The sequence below is a fragment of the Balaenoptera musculus genome, chromosome 1 (genome assembly GCF_009873245.2).
Source record: "Balaenoptera musculus isolate JJ_BM4_2016_0621 chromosome 1, mBalMus1.pri.v3, whole genome shotgun sequence".
NCBI lineage: Eukaryota > Metazoa > Chordata > Mammalia > Artiodactyla > Balaenopteridae > Balaenoptera > Balaenoptera musculus.
The window spans coordinates 119,273,838-119,293,945 of record NC_045785.1 but is presented as its reverse complement, the minus strand read 5'-3'; the positions used below and the strand labels follow the sequence as shown (position 1 = coordinate 119,293,945).

The 20,108-nt window shown below is 39.9% G+C and overlaps 1 protein-coding gene across 2 annotated transcripts in view; it reads right to left on the bottom strand.

The window, feature by feature from the left end:
* Positions 1-20,108, bottom strand: part of DDR2 (discoidin domain receptor tyrosine kinase 2) — a 160,308-nt gene that overhangs the window by 8,604 nt on the left and 131,596 nt on the right. For both annotated transcript variants that reach the window (XM_036858894.1, XM_036858885.1), the window contains exons 9-17: positions 17,182-17,425; positions 14,015-14,077; positions 13,078-13,208; positions 10,160-10,370; positions 8,511-8,734; positions 7,010-7,137; positions 4,378-4,569; positions 3,849-4,083; positions 1,696-1,845 (exon numbers count right to left, since the gene is read on the bottom strand). In XM_036858894.1, the coding sequence (XP_036714789.1) occupies positions 1,696-1,845; positions 3,849-4,083; positions 4,378-4,569; positions 7,010-7,137; positions 8,511-8,734; positions 10,160-10,370; positions 13,078-13,208; positions 14,015-14,077; positions 17,182-17,425 (1,578 nt within the window). The remainder of the gene's footprint in view (positions 1-1,695; positions 1,846-3,848; positions 4,084-4,377; positions 4,570-7,009; positions 7,138-8,510; positions 8,735-10,159; positions 10,371-13,077; positions 13,209-14,014; positions 14,078-17,181; positions 17,426-20,108) is intronic.

Genomic DNA, 20,108 nt, shown 5'->3' with positions numbered 1-20,108 from the left:
ATATGAAAACAAATTAGATCACACATGTGTAGTCTAGAGACCATAAAATCCATCTAGCAGCTGATAGTGTTGAGAAATTACTGTCCTTAATTCTAATGTCAAACTTTTAAAATTTGAATACTGAAATTTTAATAAAATTTAAAGTAATTAAATTTTGTAAATTGTAATAAAATACAAATTTAATAAATTATGTTTAGTAAGTTCATATGTTAAATTAAATAAACTTTTATCAAAAATTTAAACTTATAGGTGAGAAGCTTACTCAGCATATAATGGTAATATTTGGCTTTGGCCTTGGCTTCAGTCAAATATTTGACTTTACTATTCAAATGCAAAGCAGACAGTGGACATAAAGTGGGGGGAGGGGAAGCATGCCTTTCTTGCCTGAATGTTTGACAGTTCAATTTTGCCTCATGTAAATTTTTTTTTTCCATGTGGGATTTCAGTCACTGAATAATAAGATGAGGGAAACTGAAAGGTTTAAAATATTCCTCCCTTTGCCTACAATTCTAGGATGTATTCAAGTTAGAATCATTATGATAATAAAATTACACTTTCTAATTGAATGCACCACCTTTAATTGGCCACAAGAATCTAGTAGGTCAACCAGGTGGCCACGATGTGCTACTAGACCAGGAGAAAAAACATTTTTCCTTGGTCTACTCTCTTATCTCATGCACACTGGAGTAAATCTGCCCTTTGCCAAGGTAAGAAGGCAATTACCTCATAACCGAGATAGATAATTTAGATCTCCTGCTACCAAAATATCTGCAGAGTATCAAGATAAAATTCTAGGACCCCTCTTTCCTATTTTTAAGCTGCATATTGTACAATCTCTAGTCATTCCCTTATCTTTTGCTTGCTTTGATCCATTTAAACCACAGAGGATCTACTTTTAATCTTCTGCAAGAGCCTTCTCCCTCTCCTCAACTGTTATCATCTTCCTGCCTGAGATGCCACACTCCAAGTGTGTGCTGTAGCCAGGCCACTCTGGGGGCTCAGTGCTCCCACCACCAGCAAGCTTTCAATCCCACGTCTCACAGGAACTTTAAACACTGAATCATCCAAAGGAATCTTGTAGTATCTTAACTAGGAATTGGGGCCCTTGTAAGCTAAGAAGCCCAGCTTTTCCTGAGTCCTGAGATGCCACAGCAACTGGGCCCAGAGGTGCCTTCCAAGAACAGCAAGGCCAGGATGCATCTGAAGGTCTCTGGACATGTAAGTTGAGAAACATTTCTAGACAGTCCAAACCAAATTTTTAACGAATGCTAATAAATCCCTTATTCACTTTTAAGCTTACGTTTTTGTTCCTATGTTTCTCAACCAGGAAGACAAACCATACAGCCTAGACCAGGAAATAGATCAAACATGAGAGATAGGATTTTATTTTCTGTTATCTTTGAGCTGGGGAGCAGCCTGAGGGGACCCCTCATGTTCTCCAATGACCAATGGGTTGACACATGGATAAAGCAGAGTGTATGGATGCCCAGGGAGGACCTTGGTCTTTCATATCACCTGGATAATTAGTGACAAAAGTTCTTGGTCTTTTACATTAGCTGGATAATTAGTGACAAACAACTATGATCCAGGTAGCCCATTTTCCAGCTCAGACCTATCCTGTTAAGTCAGAATTTTTCTTTCTCTCTCCTTCAAGAGCACCCAAGGTCACATCTCTCCACCCCCAACAGTTCTCACCTGCCTCCCTTGGTCTCGGAAGAACTCTCCAGTATTCTCGATGACCTGTTCATCTGACAGCTGGGAATAGGGCTGTTCCTGGCAAAAGGTGAAGGTCTCCCACAGAGTCACCCCGAAGGCCCACACATCACTTGCTGTGGTGAATTTGCCCTGTTTAAATAAGAGAAAGAATAATCTGTGCATAATAAGAGCTGATTAGGTTTTCATAATCTGGAGTTTTGCCACTTTTACAACCCAGGGCAAGGAATACTGGGACTGCCAAGATACTCATGGGCGATCTGGAAACAACAATAGGAAGTTGTTTCGGTGCCAAGCTACAGGCCCTTTTCTCACCCTCAGGATCTCTGCTGAGGTCTGCTTCTCTTGGAGATGAGATCCAAGTCCTGAAAAGGATGCAGCCCTAAGCTATCTGACTCTCCCAGTGCATGTTAGAAGGTCAAACTCTAGGATCTAGGGTAGCCTTGGAGAAATGCCCAGGGGAAAGGCAAAATTAGAATGGGAAGCAATTGTTTCTATGTGAGAGATACAGAAATCTAGTGTAAATGCCCGTAGTAGTCCTTGTTCAATGATCGTCACAGTCTTGAAGGATAGACTAACGAGTGACAGCAATGAGATTCAGATGCAATCAGCATGTATTAAATACTTGCATATGTTCTATTCAATAAATACAGTGCTGACGTAGATGATATTATTTATCCTTATTTTTCAGATCAGAAAAGTGAGACGAGAGGTTTACTAAAATTCCCTGTTTAACAAGACCATTAATAATGGAAAAACTGAGATTTGGACCAAAACCCTCTGAATATTGGTCTAATAATCTTTTACAATACCACACAATACCTTTAAAGGGAGCAAAGCTTAATAATCGCATTAGAAATGAGTAAAATATGTGATTCATCTATATAGATGATAAAGATCTTTATAAGGATTTACATAAAATGGTATATATCACAGCATCATTTATAATCGAAGGAAACTGGGAAGTACTTAAGTATCAAATTATAGTGACATTATTAAATTATAGGATATATCCACACAATATAATATTATGCAGCAATTAAAATCATGTTTTTGAAGAATATTTACTGCCAGTGAGAGAGAATTGTATGTACATAGTATCATCCCAATACGTAAAATAATTACATATATAATACATATATTCAGAGAAATATATGTATAGAAAAAATCCTCAAAGGAAATACACTAAAATATTAATATTAATAGTGGTTATCTTGGTGAGAGGAAGGGAATAACTATACATTTCTTATTTCAATATTAATTATGAACCCTGTAAGATATGAACAAGAAACAAACAGATTAATAATAAATTAACAAAACTAGATTGCTATCAGGCTTTTCTCTGCAATATTAAATGACAAAAGACAAAATTACACATATACAGCATTGTAGGAAGCAAAAGTTTAAAGTCTAATAATTCTATAAATCAGCTAAGTGGTATAAAATCAACAGTAAATTGTCCCAAATATGCATGGTCAGAAGATATATCTCTAAGAGGCATTTGGAAAAAACGTATTCACTTGTGATCCAGAATACCAAGAGCTGGATAAAAATTATAAAGCAAAGAATGAGGACGTTAAAAAGTAAATGGTGAAAATCATTAAAATACAAATATAGAGATCAATCTAAATAATTAATTAGAAACATGGTTATGAAATTAATACAGAAGAAAAATATTTTGTGTGGATAACAGTTCTTTAAATGACAAGATTCTGATACTCTAAATTAATTAAGTCAGTAGGTGGAAAGGGTAGAGATTTTAAAAAATGGTACTAAATCTCTTCTCATTATGGGTATATATTTTTTTTTTTCCTTTTTTTTTTCTCTCCCTCCCACCCTCCCCATCCCACCCCTCTAGGTGGTCACAGAGCACCGAGCTGATCTCCCTGTGTATGGGTATATTTTTAACCTTTTCCTCCAAACTTTCTACGGTAAGCATGTTATATTTTACCAGCAGAAACAGGCAAGTGTTAAAAATAATAATTAGTACACAAAGTAAATCATCTCAAGTCAGAGAAAATATCAAAGTCTATTTATTGTCTGCCTCCTGCTGTCTCAGGTGCACCCCTACATGACATCTGTATCTGCCTACATGCCAGTTGCTAGGGCAGAGCTCAAAAACACAGGAAACTCACCAGCAAGATGCTCTCCCAAGACATCCAGCGGATCGGGAGTACTGCCCGGCCCTGGATTCGGTAGTAGTCACCACTGTACAGGTTTCTGCTCATTCCAAAGTCAGCTATCTTGATGGTATAGTTCTTACCCACTAAGCAGTTTCGTGTGGCCAGATCTCGATGAACAAAATTAAGCGAAGAAAGGTACTTCATGCCAGATGCAATCTGGGTAGCCATAAACTTCAGGTTGGCATAACTGAGGAAATATAAAGGAAGAGAGAAAGTAGCCTCTGGAAAGAGGAAGCTGTGAAAGGTACACACCCTATAGTTGGTACCAACAAACTAGGGTTCCAACCTCAACATCCCTTCTCTATTCTTTATGAATTTCTTTGCTTTCCCCTAAAGGACAGCTGCTTTATTATTCCCTGCATACTAACCTCCCCAACCATTCCAGAACAATGATGAACTTTAAGGCTCACTGCTCCCCACCTTCAGATCCCAGCTTAGTCTCATGAACACAGGGAAGAGAAAGAAGACCTGGCATATTTACCTGACAGTGGGTACGTTGCTGAAGGAAGAAGTGGGGGGCTCGTGGCGGGAAAGAAACTGATTGAGATCTCCATTCTCCATGTACTCAGTGATCATGCAGAGAGGATCGTCAGTGATACACACAGCTAAGAGACGGATGATGTTTGGGTCCTTGAGCCGGGACATGATCTTTATCTCCTTAAGAAAATCATTCCTTTGGAGGACAGAGACATAGATAAACCAGAGGTTGCCAGAGTTAGAATCAAGAGGGGAAAGAAGACACAGCAAAGTCTAGTCCTAACCATTATACTGAGTCTTGTTTCCCTTTGGATTACCTTTGAGAGAACAGAGAAATTGGTACCTGGAAACTGTCTCATTCTATTCATCCTGGAATGAGATGCACCCTTATTCAACTATAATTTGGCGGGGGGAACATGGACCGTGACATGCACATTTGCATCCCTAGTATCCAACAGAAGGCCTGCCACATAGAAAGTGATTAATATTTGCTAAATCAAATATATGTTGCTAAAAACTAGTCTTAAAAATAAAACCTTCAACTGAAAGTCATCTCTTAAGTGCACTGGGGTCTTTACCTTTTTTAAAAGCCATGGAGGGACTTCCCTGGTGGCACAGTGGTTAAGAATCTGCCTGCGAACGCGGAGGACATGGGTTCGAGCCCTGGTCCGGGAAAATCCCGCGTGCCGCGGAGCAACAAAGCCTGTGCGCCACAACTACTGAAGCCTGCGTTCTAGAGCCCACAAGCCACAACTACTGAGCCTGCGTGCCACAACTACTGAAGCCTGCGCTCTAGAGCCCGTGCTCCACAACAAGAGAAGCCACCACAACAAGAAGCCCACGCACTGCAGTGAAGAGTAGCCCCTGCTCGCCGCAACTAGAGAAAGCCCGCGTGCAGCAACAAAGACCCAATGCAGCACCCCCCAAAAAAGAAAAACAAACAAACAAAAAGCCGTGGAGTCACTCTGTAAGTAAAGTGAAGGCACTTTTTATAAAGTGAATAACCACACTCTGGTTTAATCTGATAATTTTTTATTTTCTCATACTGGTTTCTTTTAATGCAGGGTGCACCAGCAGTCAGTCACAACACATATTTAGTAGCCTGTTCAAAACAGCTGTTTAAAGTTCATGGTGGTAATGCAGGGTCATTTCAAAAGAAGTACTCACTTGGCCGAAACTAATAACTGTTTGAATAGATGGTGACAACCACCCTTGAGTCACAAAGTGGGCTATAACCTTCCAAGTAGCAATATTTGGGTTAGTGAGACCACTAGCCCACATTCTCAAAACTATTGCAGCAGACCTGTTATAAGTCTCCCGTGAGTTTTCTAGGAATTCTGGACTGGAAGTCATACTATGTCAATATAAAATCCTTGAAATCAGTGTGGTCCTGATACAACACCTCTCCTCTTTCATCACCCCTTCAATCTCAAACCCAGCAGGGGGTCCATGGCTTGGGAGAGCTCAGAGCCTAAGCCATCCATCATTGCTAAATTGGAGTGGGCACAGGTGGGACACCAAACGTCACCAAAAATAAACAATGGGCAAAGGCTTTGTCACATCCCATAGTTTTTTTCTTTCATCTTGCCACCTTCTCCAATCACGTGCTAAGATTAATATCAGGAATATTCTATCTCTCTATGGGACCCAGAGGATGTCCCTTTTCACTCATACTAGTATCATTAAGATTGAAATTCTCGCAGTTAAAATTCCAAAACCTCCACCGTTCTGTTCCCTTGCCTTTCTTTCTTCTTCATGCCATATCCTGTCAATTGCAAGACTTTTAATAAAACCCTATCATCATTCTTGGAATTTATGATAATTTAAGGAATAGGGATCATAAACTTTCTCTAAATTTGAATATCAGTGAGACACATCAAGCCAACACAAATGGGGAAATACATATGTTACCCAGATGTGCAGATTTCTCTGAGACACATACAACCAGCTTTCAACCAGCATGCCTCTCTGGGTGAGGATTAACTCACCATTACTGTAATGGAAAGGCTGTCAGACAACGGAGTGTGGCTGGAAACTGCAATTTATGTAGTAAAGGATCCAAGAGATTATTAGCCAGTTTGGAAAACTGCTAAAGGACTGTGGATCCTTTTGCTTTGAGGTCCATGGATACTTTTCCAAGTAGAGGTAGCTTCTCATTTGGGGGGTTGCTGGACATAGAAGAAAAGGAGCATAAAAGAGAAAAAAGGGGATGAGAAAGTAAATAGAGATGTGGGGAAAAAAGGAGAATGGGAGAAACTTAGCAAGAAAGATGTGTGTGATTGTGAAAAGTCTGCAAGGGGAGGTAATGACATTCAGGAGTGTGTCTGTGTATAATGATTGAAGAGGTACGTATTCGGACTTTAGTGTATGTTGGGGTGTACAGTGCTGTGCAAAGGGGGTTAGGAAGTAAATGTGTAGCATATCCAACAGAAAATGTACATTTGTTTTTGAGAGAGATGAGAATGAAGCTGAGGACTACTGACCCATCAGAAAAATAAAGCACAACAATGGAAATGTGAGGCAGCTCACAGACCTTCCCATCTCAAAAAGAAACAAATTGCTCAGAAGTTTCCAGGAGTGTTCCTGATCCTGAAGACGAAACACATAAAGGAAAATTTTAAATGCAGACCACAGACCTGGCATTCTTGTTGGCATCTGCTCGGAGCATTTTCACGGCCACCAGGACAGGCTGGTTGGCACTGACATCTAGGGCAAAATCTTTGTCTTTGAATTTTTCCATTCCCTCCACTTCACAGAGATGAACCTAGACAAAAGTCATCTAGTCTCAGCATCATCATTTCTCCTGAAGATGTCTCAGTACTCTTGCTGGGCATTTCCTGGAGATAAACTAACTCTTACAACTCAGGCAAAATAATCAAAAAGACCAGTAAGAAGATACGTGTAACACATCTTTGACTCAAATAACTGATTTAAGAAAATGGTAAGGTACCCAGCTAATGTGATATGTTACTGCTTTATAAAAGAAATACATTGATTGGAACATTAAATATGGGACTGAATCTATAACATGGTATTTTATTACAGCATAGCTCACTATAAAATGTTATTCGGTATAAATACTTGAACTTTGATTCAAGGAAGTTTAGTTACGGGATCGTGCGAAACATAAGGCAATTTCTTCTCTAAGGTAAGCCCTTAGTATGGGATTAGCCTTATCAGGAACGTCTAGGCATTAGTAACTGTAGAACAAGCCTGTGTTTTCAACCCAGGAGACAGAATGAGTGTATATAATACCACAGACAGATGCCGTGGACCCTTCTACCTCCACCACCACTAAACCTACCCAAGGTTAAATCATGCCACCCATGCTGGAAACCAATAACATATTTTATGAAACCAAATTACATTTGGAATTTAGATGGTGGTGTTTGGTGTTTAGATGGCGGTGGAATTAGATGGTGGTGTTGAAACCTACCCAAGGTTAAAGCATGTTACCCATGCTGGAAACCAATAACATATTCTTATGAAACCAAATTACATTTGGAATTTAGATGGTGGTGTTGAAGAGTTTCTGTTGCCACTTAAATCATTGCCTTGAATTCTCACAAGGCTCATGTGGCTGATGTAAGAGTGAAAAGTCAAATATTACATGCATCACTCTGAGGGCAACTGAGACGTGTGCTCCTCCTTATCTTGGTTAGTGATTCATTCCCTAGTGGCCGGTTCTGGGACCAAAGGCAGGGGCGAGGTTGTTTTTGACCATTTTACATGTAACTCCAATTAAAAGGGAAAAAAACAAAGTGGCTATCCAACAGCAGGATGTTCTTGGACAGTTTATAAAAGATGATCACATCTTATGGGTCCCCACCCTTTGTAACCTGTTGTAAAAAATTTTGAAAATATTGAATGCTTTTCAGAATATCTAAGTCTAGTGACTTTCCTGCTTTAAAAACTCTTATACAGAAATCAGAATTCCCAGGATTTCTACAGCTATTTGACAAAGATGAGGCTGACCAGTACTAGTCTTCTAGAGAACAATGCAAGGAGAGACAAGTGGAGGAGACATTTGGTGTGAATCCACTTTGGATGGGACACTTTTCTCTACTGACCATTTTTATTCAACCACTTCCTTTGAACTACTAAGGACTGGAGGCCCCACTCAAAGAATCAGCTCACCTCCCCAAACTGGCCTTCTCCCAGCTTCTCCTTGAAAGTTAAGAGTTTCCTGGGGAACTCTTCCACAGCCACGTCTTTCCCCGAGAGCAGGTCCATGGTAATGGCAGGCACGGAGTAGGTGTTGCCTCCAGTCACCCCCTGGAGGTTCACAATGTCAGCCTCTGCATAGTGGGGCACACCCTCAGGCCCACTGGGCTGGACTGGCTTCACAATGCCACTGCAGCCTGCGAAGACAAGGACAATGAGTCTCATTCCAAGGGGTCTCTTTGGAGAGATCTTCAAGAAAGGAAATCTGAGAGGAGAGCTAAAACATGCCCCCAAGACAGCCTAACTAACCTATGCCATGACATTCTTATTTGGAGAATGGTTCCTCTGGAGATTCTTTCTTGTGGCCTCAGAATGTAGGCACCATTTTATCTCTTATCTTCTCCTCATACTATGTGATCATTAACAACCTCCTTGGTTAATCTTGTGGAATTGTGGTGAAGCTCCAGGAAGGCTCGCTATACTAGTTAGGGTAGTATTAAAGTTTTAGGATTTAATGGCATATTTCCTTAATTTTAAGATATAATCACTGATTTTAATAACTTATTTCAGGGATTAAAAACTGTGATTAAATTTATATGATCTAGCTTAAGACACATCCTAACTTTAAAAAATATTAAAATATGAGAGGGGATGTGTTAGACTTCAGAAAGTAGGTAGATTACTTTGGTTCAGCCTAGGAAATAAATTACATCCCTATTCTTGCTGTCTCTGTAAAATTCCCATAGTTCAATACGCTCCTTCAATGTTTGCTATCCACTGAGTGGTAAATACACATTAGTTTCCTTTCTTCCTTTGGAAGGACTCCCTTGAAAAGCCTCTGCTCTCATGGTTAGTCCTGCTACTTCTCCAATCAGCTCTCCCCTGAACACCATCAGTCCTCTTCCACTGACTGGGGTCACTCCTCAGTTGCTGACATTATGGAAAGAAAAGCTGCTGTGAGCCTCAGCGATGACCCCAGCATCCCCTCTGATGTCACCCTGCAGCCCTTTTTAAAAGACACTGGGATGTGAATCAATTGGCACCGTTTTACTGAAGCAACGCTTTATTGAGAAAAAACAAGAAATATTTGCTCTCGTAATAAAATCTTGTATTAGTCAAGTAAATTTTCACCAAAGAGAAATGAACAAAAGTTCAATAACTCAATTATCTAGGTGACTAAAACCTGGGAATTCTAGGATCTCTTTAGCTTCGTTGTTTTTTCTCCAAGTGAAATTCTAGTCCTGAATTTACCCCTATTGGTGTTTGATGTTGGGTGAGTACCTTATCTGGGCCTCCTCACTTTCCTCCTCTGAAAAATGAGAAGGTTGGACTAGTTGGACTGTTTAGGCTCTTCCAGTGTTAACGCCTTAGTAACACATTTTATTTATTTTTCTTCTTCTGACATGTGGGTCCCTCCAAACATCTGCTACGTGCAGTAGCAAAGGAGAGATGCCCAGATTCAATTAGGAGCAGCAGTAGGCCAAATCTAGAAAGAGAGTGTGGACTTCCCAGGAGAAGGTGGACTTCTCTAGGCTAAAATTAGACTTGGTTGAGTAGGAGCAATAGTGTCACCCCTTCATAAATCTTGTCCCTCAATTTTCTGCTCACTGTTTCATTCTCACCTGATTCTTCCTCCCCTGGAGCAAATTCTGGGAGTTTCCGTATCAGCCTGGACGGCTCCTGGTAGTCAGGGCGAAGGGGAAAGATGCGATCATAAGTGGAGTTGGACTCCTGCTCGCTTGGCGATGAGGAGCGGTTATTGTTGAACATGCTGGACTCGCTTGGCAGGGAAAGGCTGACTGTCATTTCATCATCCAGCATCCTCCGGGAAGCCTGAAAGAGAAGGACAGGGGAGAAAGGCATGTTGACACAAAAGGGATCATCACTCCCTCCTCTTCTTAAACCCAGGTCTTCCACTCAGATGAAATAACTCTTTACTACTCGAACTCCAGAAGCAATGCAAGTGACAGGGGTTCAATCTGGTTCCACAAATGCCTGTGTTGTAGAAACTCAGAATCATCTTTCTTTTCTTCAAGGCAGAATTTGACTTCCAAATTTCTGCACTGCCAACATTAATTAACTTCCATTATAAGCATTATTTACAAGCATTATTCACGTGACACCATTAGAAGCATTATTACACTTACAAGCATTATTCACATGACACCGTTAGAACCAATCAGTAGACAATCAAAGAATTTCTCAATCTTAGAGTTTTCAATGTTCTATTAAATAATGGGTTTTCCTGACACCACTCAACTGATTGATTTTGTGTAGGCATAAATTAAAATGCTCATTAATGCAACAAATGTGCTGTAACATGATGAATCTGTAGTTCACCTGACCACTCTGGCATTGTAGATTAAGGTAATACCCCCTTGACCCCGCATTTTTACTAACCAAAAATAAAATGGCTACAAAATAAGAAAGGAAAGCCCTAGGTGCTAGCGATACTAACATGAATTATACCTAACAGAGGAATAAGAAGAATAAAACAGTTAATTGTTCCGTCTTTCTATTTAATATGACCTGCCTGCTCCTTCAGAAGGAAAATCTCATAATCTAAGTATATGTGACTATTTGGATTTAAACATGTGAAACGTTCTACTCCAACAAACACACTTTGGGTGCTCAGTGGAGAAACTTAGATGTCTGCTCCATACCTTAGACTGAGAGTTCCTTTGTTGCAGTAATATCCTCAATACTGAGCATGGAGCCCAGCACATAGTATGTACTCAATAAATATAGGTTGACTCTCTCAAAGAGAGAATTCTGAGGACACCATTGTAAGTATCCTGCAGATAATGCTACAGCATAAGGCTATTTTGAGTAATGTATTTGGAATACATAGGTATGCTTAAGGGTCTTCTACAAAAAAATTCTTTCCCCCAGAAGAAATCCTGTGTCATTCCAGAGCATCTTGAGTTATCTTACTCAGGATGTTGTACAGGGACAGAAAGAATTTCTTGAAGGACCAAGTTAAATATACAAGGGCAAAATTTTTGTTCTCCCTTTTACCTGGAGAGTCTCCAATCCAAAATTCTTCTCCCAGCCCATGAATATATTCCAGTGGGACTCAGAAGAAAGACTCAAAGAGTGGTAAATTCTGGCTCAAATAAAGAGAAAAATAGTTCACAGAGTAGAGAACACAGACTCTCCCCCCTCAACTAAAATGCAGTCATAACAGACTGTTCAGTAAGAACACAGCTTCAAGCTGTCCAATGAACCGTCAGACCATCAGCTTCTACCATCACCACTCTTTGCTATCCCGCATCTTGGAATTTAGATACCAAGTGTGTTCTATCATTCTAAAAGACAAAAGGTTTTGATGTTGCCTCATCATGCCAGTGGGTGAGCTCTCTGTGGATTCTGCCTTTCAGCCTTCAGTCACTATTTATGGTTTGAAAGCTTTAATTTAATTTTTAGACTAATGTTAGAAGTCTCTGTGGGAAACAAAGAGACCCTCTCTTCTGTGAAATATTCCTGCCTAAAGACCTTAAAATAAACCTCAATCATCTCAGAACTTGAATGTGTAACAGATCAGAAGGAATTGCCTGCTACTTATCTGGGTCATTCCCCTCACTTCTCTGATTTCAGCCCCTTCCTCTTGCCCTACCCACAAAGAGTTCAGAAGGTTCCAGTCCATTCTCACAGTGCCCTTTCCCCTCTTCTGGTATGTACTCTACATAGGCACTGGTCTCCTCTGAGATCCCGTCCCCAAATACATAGGCTATAAACACAATCAGCCTATACCCTCCCTCTTGTTCCCTGCCCTCGACGGGCACCTCAAAGCCTCACAGCCCAGAGTATCTATGATCTCTCAGAGTCCACATCCATTTGAGGTCATTGACCAGGGACGATGTCCATGACCAAAGGTAGAAACACTTTATCATCAGCAAACCCCAAGAGTATCACACATTTAGCAGCAGTGCCCAGAATTGCTATCTGGTCTAAGACACCAAGAAAAGTCATAGATATTCCATCCGTGGTGGAAGGTATATATTTTAGAAGAAAAGAAGTCAACAAATTTCAAGACTGACAATTAGAACAAGCATAGAAAGCAGGATATTAACTGTATGACCTTGAGCACATCACATTTTCTCATCAGCAAAACAGTTAAATATAACTACTCTGCCCAACTCACAATTATTCAGTGAGGTTCAAGTAAAATCAAGGAAAAAGTCTTTGCAGACTGTAAAGTGTTAGATAAATGTGATAGAAATTCTATAGATCATTTGGCCTAGACTAAAAGAATCTGAGGAGGCACTCAGAAGGATGCATAACCATAAGTTTCTTTTTTTTTGGCCGTACCACGTGGCATGCAGGATCTTAGTTCCCCAACCAGGGGGGAAGCATGTGCCCCCTGCAGTGGAAGCACAGAGTCCTAACCACTGGACTGGCAGGTTCTCCCCAACCATAACTTTCCAGTACAAAAAGAAGTAGCAATAGAATTGTGAGAAACTTGGCTTGGGTATTAATGAAGCAGCACAGGAAAGGATGGAGCAGCTTCCTACCCCATGATTGTCCTGCACTTCCTCACCTTCTCCAGCATTTTCTGCCAGAACTGCCTCCAGAGGATGATGACAATGATAGCCAGGAGGATGAAGATGATGGCCACTAAGCAGCCAATCAGGATTCGAGTGTTGCTGTCATCAACTTTAAGCATTGGATCTGTAACCAGGAAAAGAAGGACGAAGAATATTATCATCTCAAGGGGCAAGGAAAAGCAAAAGGGCTTGGACTAGAGATAAGAAGGCAGAACCTATTCCTTCAGGATAATTCCACAGGATGCCACTTAACACTTGGTCTTGCTACTCTTGTATTACTGTGCTCCTATATCCTACAGTCCTCATCCATGGGACAGTAGCTTCCTCTTCCTCATGTGTTAGACTGGATAATGGAGAGGTTTTCCATTCCTCCCAAATTTTTGCTCCCTTTATACCATGGCCCCTAATCACACCTCATGAAAAACAGGTGAAGAATCAGTTTCACTCTGCATTGAGACATGCCAAGGTAGCTGAGAGTCCTCTTTGGAGACACTTGATCATGTGTTTCCCAGATTGCTGACTTATACAGCCAGTGACTGTCTGAAGCAATGCATACACTTTTCCATATTTCTCTCCAATTGGAGAGACTAGCTTTTTGTTCCATTCATTCATTGAGATCCCTACAATGGGTCTCACCTAGAAATATCCCTTTCCCTGTTTTTTGCTCCAAGCTTCCCAAACTTCTAAGAAGCAGTTGGAAAAACTCCAGACTCTGCCTCAGCAGAAGAATCACATGGACCAGCAGGGAAGAGAGTGAGGTTGGGCCCTTAACTTTGGAGGTGGACTGTCCTATCTTTCCAGAGCTACTCTTCATTGAAAGCCACATGGTATCAAGCCTGCTACACAGTCAAGCCTTTGCAAATCTCCACTCTTCATCATCCTCCAGGAGGTCCCTTCAACTTAATTTTTATAACCAAGAAGCATACATACCATAGGTTGTGGGTGCCACAGGCGATGTGGGCAGGGCTCCAGAGTTGTTGTACATAGCAGCATCTGTCACAAAACAAGGGTGAGTCAGAGCTGGGGAGAAGACAGCTCGGTAGTGGTTTTTCTGAAGGCAGGTTCTAAGCTAGCACTTTGTGAAATCCATTTACTGGGTTGCTACAAGCCTTTCTTAGAAATGAAATCATATAATATATTAAGTAAAAAATATCGCCATTCATCTAAATAGTAAGGGCAACTTTTCTTTTGTAAAAATTTTGCTTCAATTATTACCTACTAAGTGTCATGGTACAAAAAAGTTAAAGAGAGCGATCAGAGGGCTGTGACCACACATTATCATAAATCATGCATAGGAAGTGAGATCCAAATTCAACAAAATGTAGAGAGAATACAATGGGTAAGTAGACATAGGACAGACATAGGGTTAAGATGCTCTTTCCCTTCAAGGAAATTACGGTGTTTTACAAAAGAGTTTTCACTATGCCTCATAGTCCTAGCTCTTTAATTTAAAAATTAAGCCTTCATCCTTAGAAATAAATTAGAGTAGCCTTTACAGTGATGTTGAAGCTTCTAGGACTAGCTCCCAAAAGTGTATTCGACAGATTGATGTTGGTAACTAATTTTTCCCTCTGACTTGTCTAATCAAGAGGGTCAAGAATTAGAATAAGCAAAGACTATCAGTAATAATAAATAATAATTAGTCAGCAATAATAAGTTATTGGAGTATTTGTTACAGTAGCCCACCCTACCCCAAATAATATACTCCTGCCTCAGTCTGATTTGGATTTACTTTTTCTTTGGCTCTGTAACACCCAGTGCATATATTATTTAGTACATACCACAGTGTTTCATATTTTAAGTTTACTCATCCATCTTCTATGAAACATTGGGCACCTTTAGGTCAAGGACATTGTCTTATTTGTCATTGTAACCTAATAACTAAGACAATTCATGGTACATAGTAGATGCTCAATAATGTTTTATGCATGAATGCACACATGTTCATTGTAAGTAGTATATGGTATAAAGAGGAAGTAACAGTGAAGGAGATATACAAGGAACAATCAGATAAGTGCTGTAAAAGTCAGACCCTTAAGACTGAGATTCAAGACAGTGTCTAAAAGGACTCTGGTCAGTAGAATAAAAAAGAAGAGATTCTCAGGAAGAAACTGTATTGAATTAAGTAATTATATTCCTCTTTGAGATGTACCGTTGACCCTTGAACAACATGCAGGTTAGGGGCGCTGAGTACTCTGTGCAGTGGAAAATCTGCATATAACTTAAAATCAGCCCTCCATACACATGGTTCTTCCATATCCGAGGTTCTGCATCCATGGATTCAACCAACTGTGGATCGTGTAGTACTGTAATATTTACTATGGAAAAAAATCCATATATAGATAGACCCGTGCAGTTCAAACCCATGTTGTTCACGGGTCAACTGTACATATATCATACTTAGTGACTTCTATTTTGAATAAGAGATGGATGCTTCTCTAAGGCAGGTAAAGAATCCTGTCATAAGATTTAAATCCTCAGAGAGGGAACTTCCCTGGGGCACAGTGGATCAGACTCTGCACTCCCAATGCAGGGGGCCTGGGTTCGATCCCTGGTCAGGGAACTAGATCCCGCATGCATGCCGCAACTAAGAGTTCGCATACCGCAACTAAGGAACACATGTGCTGCAACCAAGGAGCTGGTGAGCCACCACTAAGAAGCCTGCAAGCTGCAACTAAGGAGCCCGCCTACTGCAACTAAGACCCAGCGCAACCAAATAAGTAAATTTAAAAAAAAATCCTTTTTTTAACACACCTCTAAAAATGTGTCCTCTTTAATGTTAGTGAGGATGAAGAACAAAATAAAATCTATTAGATACCACTGAAGGTTGCTAGAGCATTGACTCATTACTCTGTAAATAGATGAAAAAATTAATTATGTATGCTGCCCTTCCAACGTGAACGGTATTTCAGGGTTAACAACCATATGGGGAATAGTTCTCCTATTCAGAAGAAATTCAGCTTATAAATGCAGAAGGAATAAAAGAATTAGAAAATCACCATTTAGCAACTCCTAATGAAATAATTTAAGCAGTGGTCATCAATGGAGGATAAAACCTAAGGAGAAAGTTCATTGGGAACTTTTCCATGAAAGGATAACCACCTGAGCCCAGAGATCAATCTTAGCATCACTAAAAGTAAGAGATTCTAACATAACATCCCCATGATGAGGTTCAGCATAGAGTACACAGCACTATCCATGAAAAATCCTTGGCAAAAATGAATATTGAATTTGAATCAAATTCACCTGTAGATATAACCCCCAGTCTACAGGATGACAGAGGATAGAAGCTCCAGTAAAATTATACCACAGAAAGTAATCAGCCAAACCAGAATGGAATTTTTTTTAAAAACTGTTTTAGGTTAAAAGAGATACCACCTAGTAATATAATAAAGGAAATACACCAAGAGGGGCTAATTAGTTGGATCCTAATTCAATCAAGCCAACTGTAGTAAGACATTATGAGACAATCAGGGATACTTGAGTGTGGACTGGCTATTATATTATATTAAGGAATTATTTATTAATAAATTTGTTGGATGTTATAATGGCATTATTAGGAAGATAATGTTATTTTCTCAGGTGTATTCTAAAATTTTAGTAGTGAAATCAAATAATGTCTCAGATTTGCTTCAAAATACTATACCAAAAAGGGAGGAATAAATGAAACAAGCATGACCAAAAAAATCAATGGTTAGTAAAGCTAGGTGATGGATGGGGGTTCATTGTTCTCTTTACTTTTATTTAGACATCTTCATTTAAATATTTTAATAATGTTTAGGTGCGCTTCCCCTTAACTGGCTTGATTTACATAAAGGTTTTAACATATTGTACTCATTTTCTTTAATCCTTTATCTTACATATCTTTTAGACAAATGTGTGTGAGAGCCAAGTAAACATTCTGTCCACTTCCACATCCTCATCCCTACCCTTCCACAACTACACTAGTCGCAGAAAAGAGTCCCTCTATCTACCCATGAAAAGCCACCTGTACAACCATCCTCCTTTCAGACACCCACCAGTGAGAAGCTCTGGACACCGCCTTCCTCCTTCACCACCCTGCTCCCAGTTCCCTAAGGGGCCCCCAAGCTCCCAACCTGATTGGAAGGTGATCTCACTGAACATCATCCAGGTGTCAGCAAAATGGTATTGGCACTTGATGGCACTGGCCATGCGGTGGTGGAGGGGCACCGTGACGAACCGAGCACTGGGGTTGACGTCATCCAGGACAAGGGGGAAGGAGACAGCGTTAGGTTCCCATTCATTGGCTTCAGAGCGAAAGTAGCACTGTACCTCCTTAAAAATCTTCACACCTTTAGCAAACATGTTGTTGCAGTGGACCTGGCAGAGAAAGAGGCATGTGAGTGACAGGGTGACCCTGTTGGGTGGCACTGGGGACACAGTGCAACCTAACCCAGTAAGATCTTAGACCTGCCAAATTGCTCTGAACACCACCCTTGGTGAATAATTGGTGCTCTGCAGTCTTGCATTTTTCCCTTCTAGGAATCTCACAGTGGCAGTGATACCTTATAAAACCTGGGCTGCTACCCCAGTCACCTCTTTGCAATTGCGCTCCCCTGGCTACCTCACTGCTTGCTGCTGGGAGTAGTGTCCTTATCTGTTAAATGAGGGCTGGACCAGCATCCTCTCAGTTCCTTCCTTGCCCTTAACACTCTCTGCTCTATAACCCTCTCAACCACTCCAATCCTCTCAACCACGGTTCCTATCTGCCCAGAATGGAGCTATTCTGAACTACTTTCTCCTATGTACATTCCAAAGCCAGTACACTTCTTTCAACAGGTTTAGATGAGAAACCTGAAATAATACACAATCCAATATAATTTCATCTTTCTCTTTAGAAATCTCATCTCGACTGCTGGGTATTAGCATTTGTCAGCCAGAAACACAGAACTTAATTATCTCTCTTAATTAAATTCAGTTTAGGTAAAGCCATTCTGATGAGAGCATCAAATCTTCCTCATAGATATTTTCTGAGATGAGCAAAGAAGGCCTTTAGGAAGGTAGCTTTTTTGTTGTACCTTCCTTGGGATGAATTAACAGTTTTAGTTTATTGAACACACGTAAATGGAACAAGGTTAAGAACAAAATCAAAGAAATACCAACTACAGCTTCAATAGATTTTTCAGATGTTTTGAAATCTGCAAAGTGTTGGATAAGTAGCCTGTGGGGAAGGTAATAATCTTTCCTACAGATGTTTTGGGAATCCTTCTAGAATGCAAGTAAATAGCATAGGATTTCATTCTCCTGTGGACTTAACATATTTATGTAATAAATAGAATATATTTAAAAATGCATTTATATATATGTTTCAGAATCTCTTTCAATTTATTTTTTCTTGATTTGTATTATAAAATTTTTTCTATTTTATATTTTTCCAAAGAATAAGCTCTTGGATTTATGATCATTTCTATAGTGTTCTGACTTTAATTAATTGGTTTATGCATTTATCTTTGATGTTAGACTGATGAACCTAGTGGCAGGGCAGGAATAAAGACGTAGAAATAGAGAATGGACTTGAGGACATGGGGTAGGGGGGAAGGGGGAAGCTGGGGCAAAGTGAGAGTAGCATCGACATATATACACTACCGAACATAAAATAGATAGCTAGTGGGAAGCAGCAGCATAGCACAGGGAGATCAGCTCAGTGCTTTGCAATGACCTAGAGGGGTGGGATAGGGAGGGTGGGAGCAAGGCTAAAGAGGGAGGGGATATGGGGATATATGTATGCATATGGCTGATTCACTCTGTTGTACAACAGAAACTAACACAATATTGTGAAGCAATTACACTCCAATAAAGATTTAAAAAAAATAATGAAGAACGTATTCAGTACCATGAATTTTATCCAGTGTAGTTTTATATGTATCCCATTTGTTTTGATATATGTAATTTTTCATTTTCTAAATGTTCTGTGGATTTGCTTTTCTTTTAAATGCTGTATTTTAACTATAATCAGGGCAGGGAGGGAAATAGGCAGTACTTTGCCTAAGAAGCAAAAAACTACTCTCTAGAAGACTTCAGTGACCTGAAAGTCGTCTTTTACTTTTCATTTGTCTCAGAAAAATTAAAATATGGTAGACACCTGCTTGGCCTGCTAATCCTGAGAAAAGTAGCTCTGAGTCAGCTCCTGAGAGGTTTCTGGCACCTTCTAAATGCAGACATATGCTTTTGAATAATTTTGATCTGTGATAAACTAGTTAAAGAGGAGCTGCTGGGGACTCAGGAAGATCAAAGTCAATTGAGCAAATATGGGGACTTTATGGGGACTTTAAAATACATTTCATTATTTGTGTGACTAGAAATTCTCCCAATGATATATAATGAACTGATACACATGTTCATAGGTACATATTGGGTATACACATTATTCAGCAATACAAATAAATTTTTCCTTGAAGCATACACAGTTTTGTTACTGTGCATATTTCCCTCCACCCCCCATAAACCTGTAAAGAATAATGTGTTAACACACGATTGCACACACATTTTACAACTTCCCAAGAGCCATTTAGGAGCAACACACTGGCAGATTGGGTATGTGTTGATCTTTCTGTTCTCATCATTTAACTAATAGCTATTAATCCAACTAGGAGATATTATCATCTTAACATGTGAGTGTGATATAGTAGACATGCATTTTCTTTTTGACTCCAGGTTTGTGCCAAGAATAACAAATTTTTATTTACTGGGAATGACACAGTTTCCCTTCTTCAGGGTCCCCATGTCATTCTACATACCTTCTTTTGCAAATAAATAGTGTCTTCCCCCACTGAACTGCAAATTGCCCCAAGGTAGGGACCATTTCTTATTCATCTGTTTACCCCCAGAACCTAGAATTCAGCTTTAACATCTAATCTGGTCACTTTTTGCATGGACTTTTCTTCCATTCCTTTCTCTCTGAAACATACTTGGGATTGAGTAAGAGAAAAGGAAAAACGATCATTTGAGCTAAGTATCAGGAAACTCACCATACCAACAGAGAGGTCCTCAACCCTTACATCCA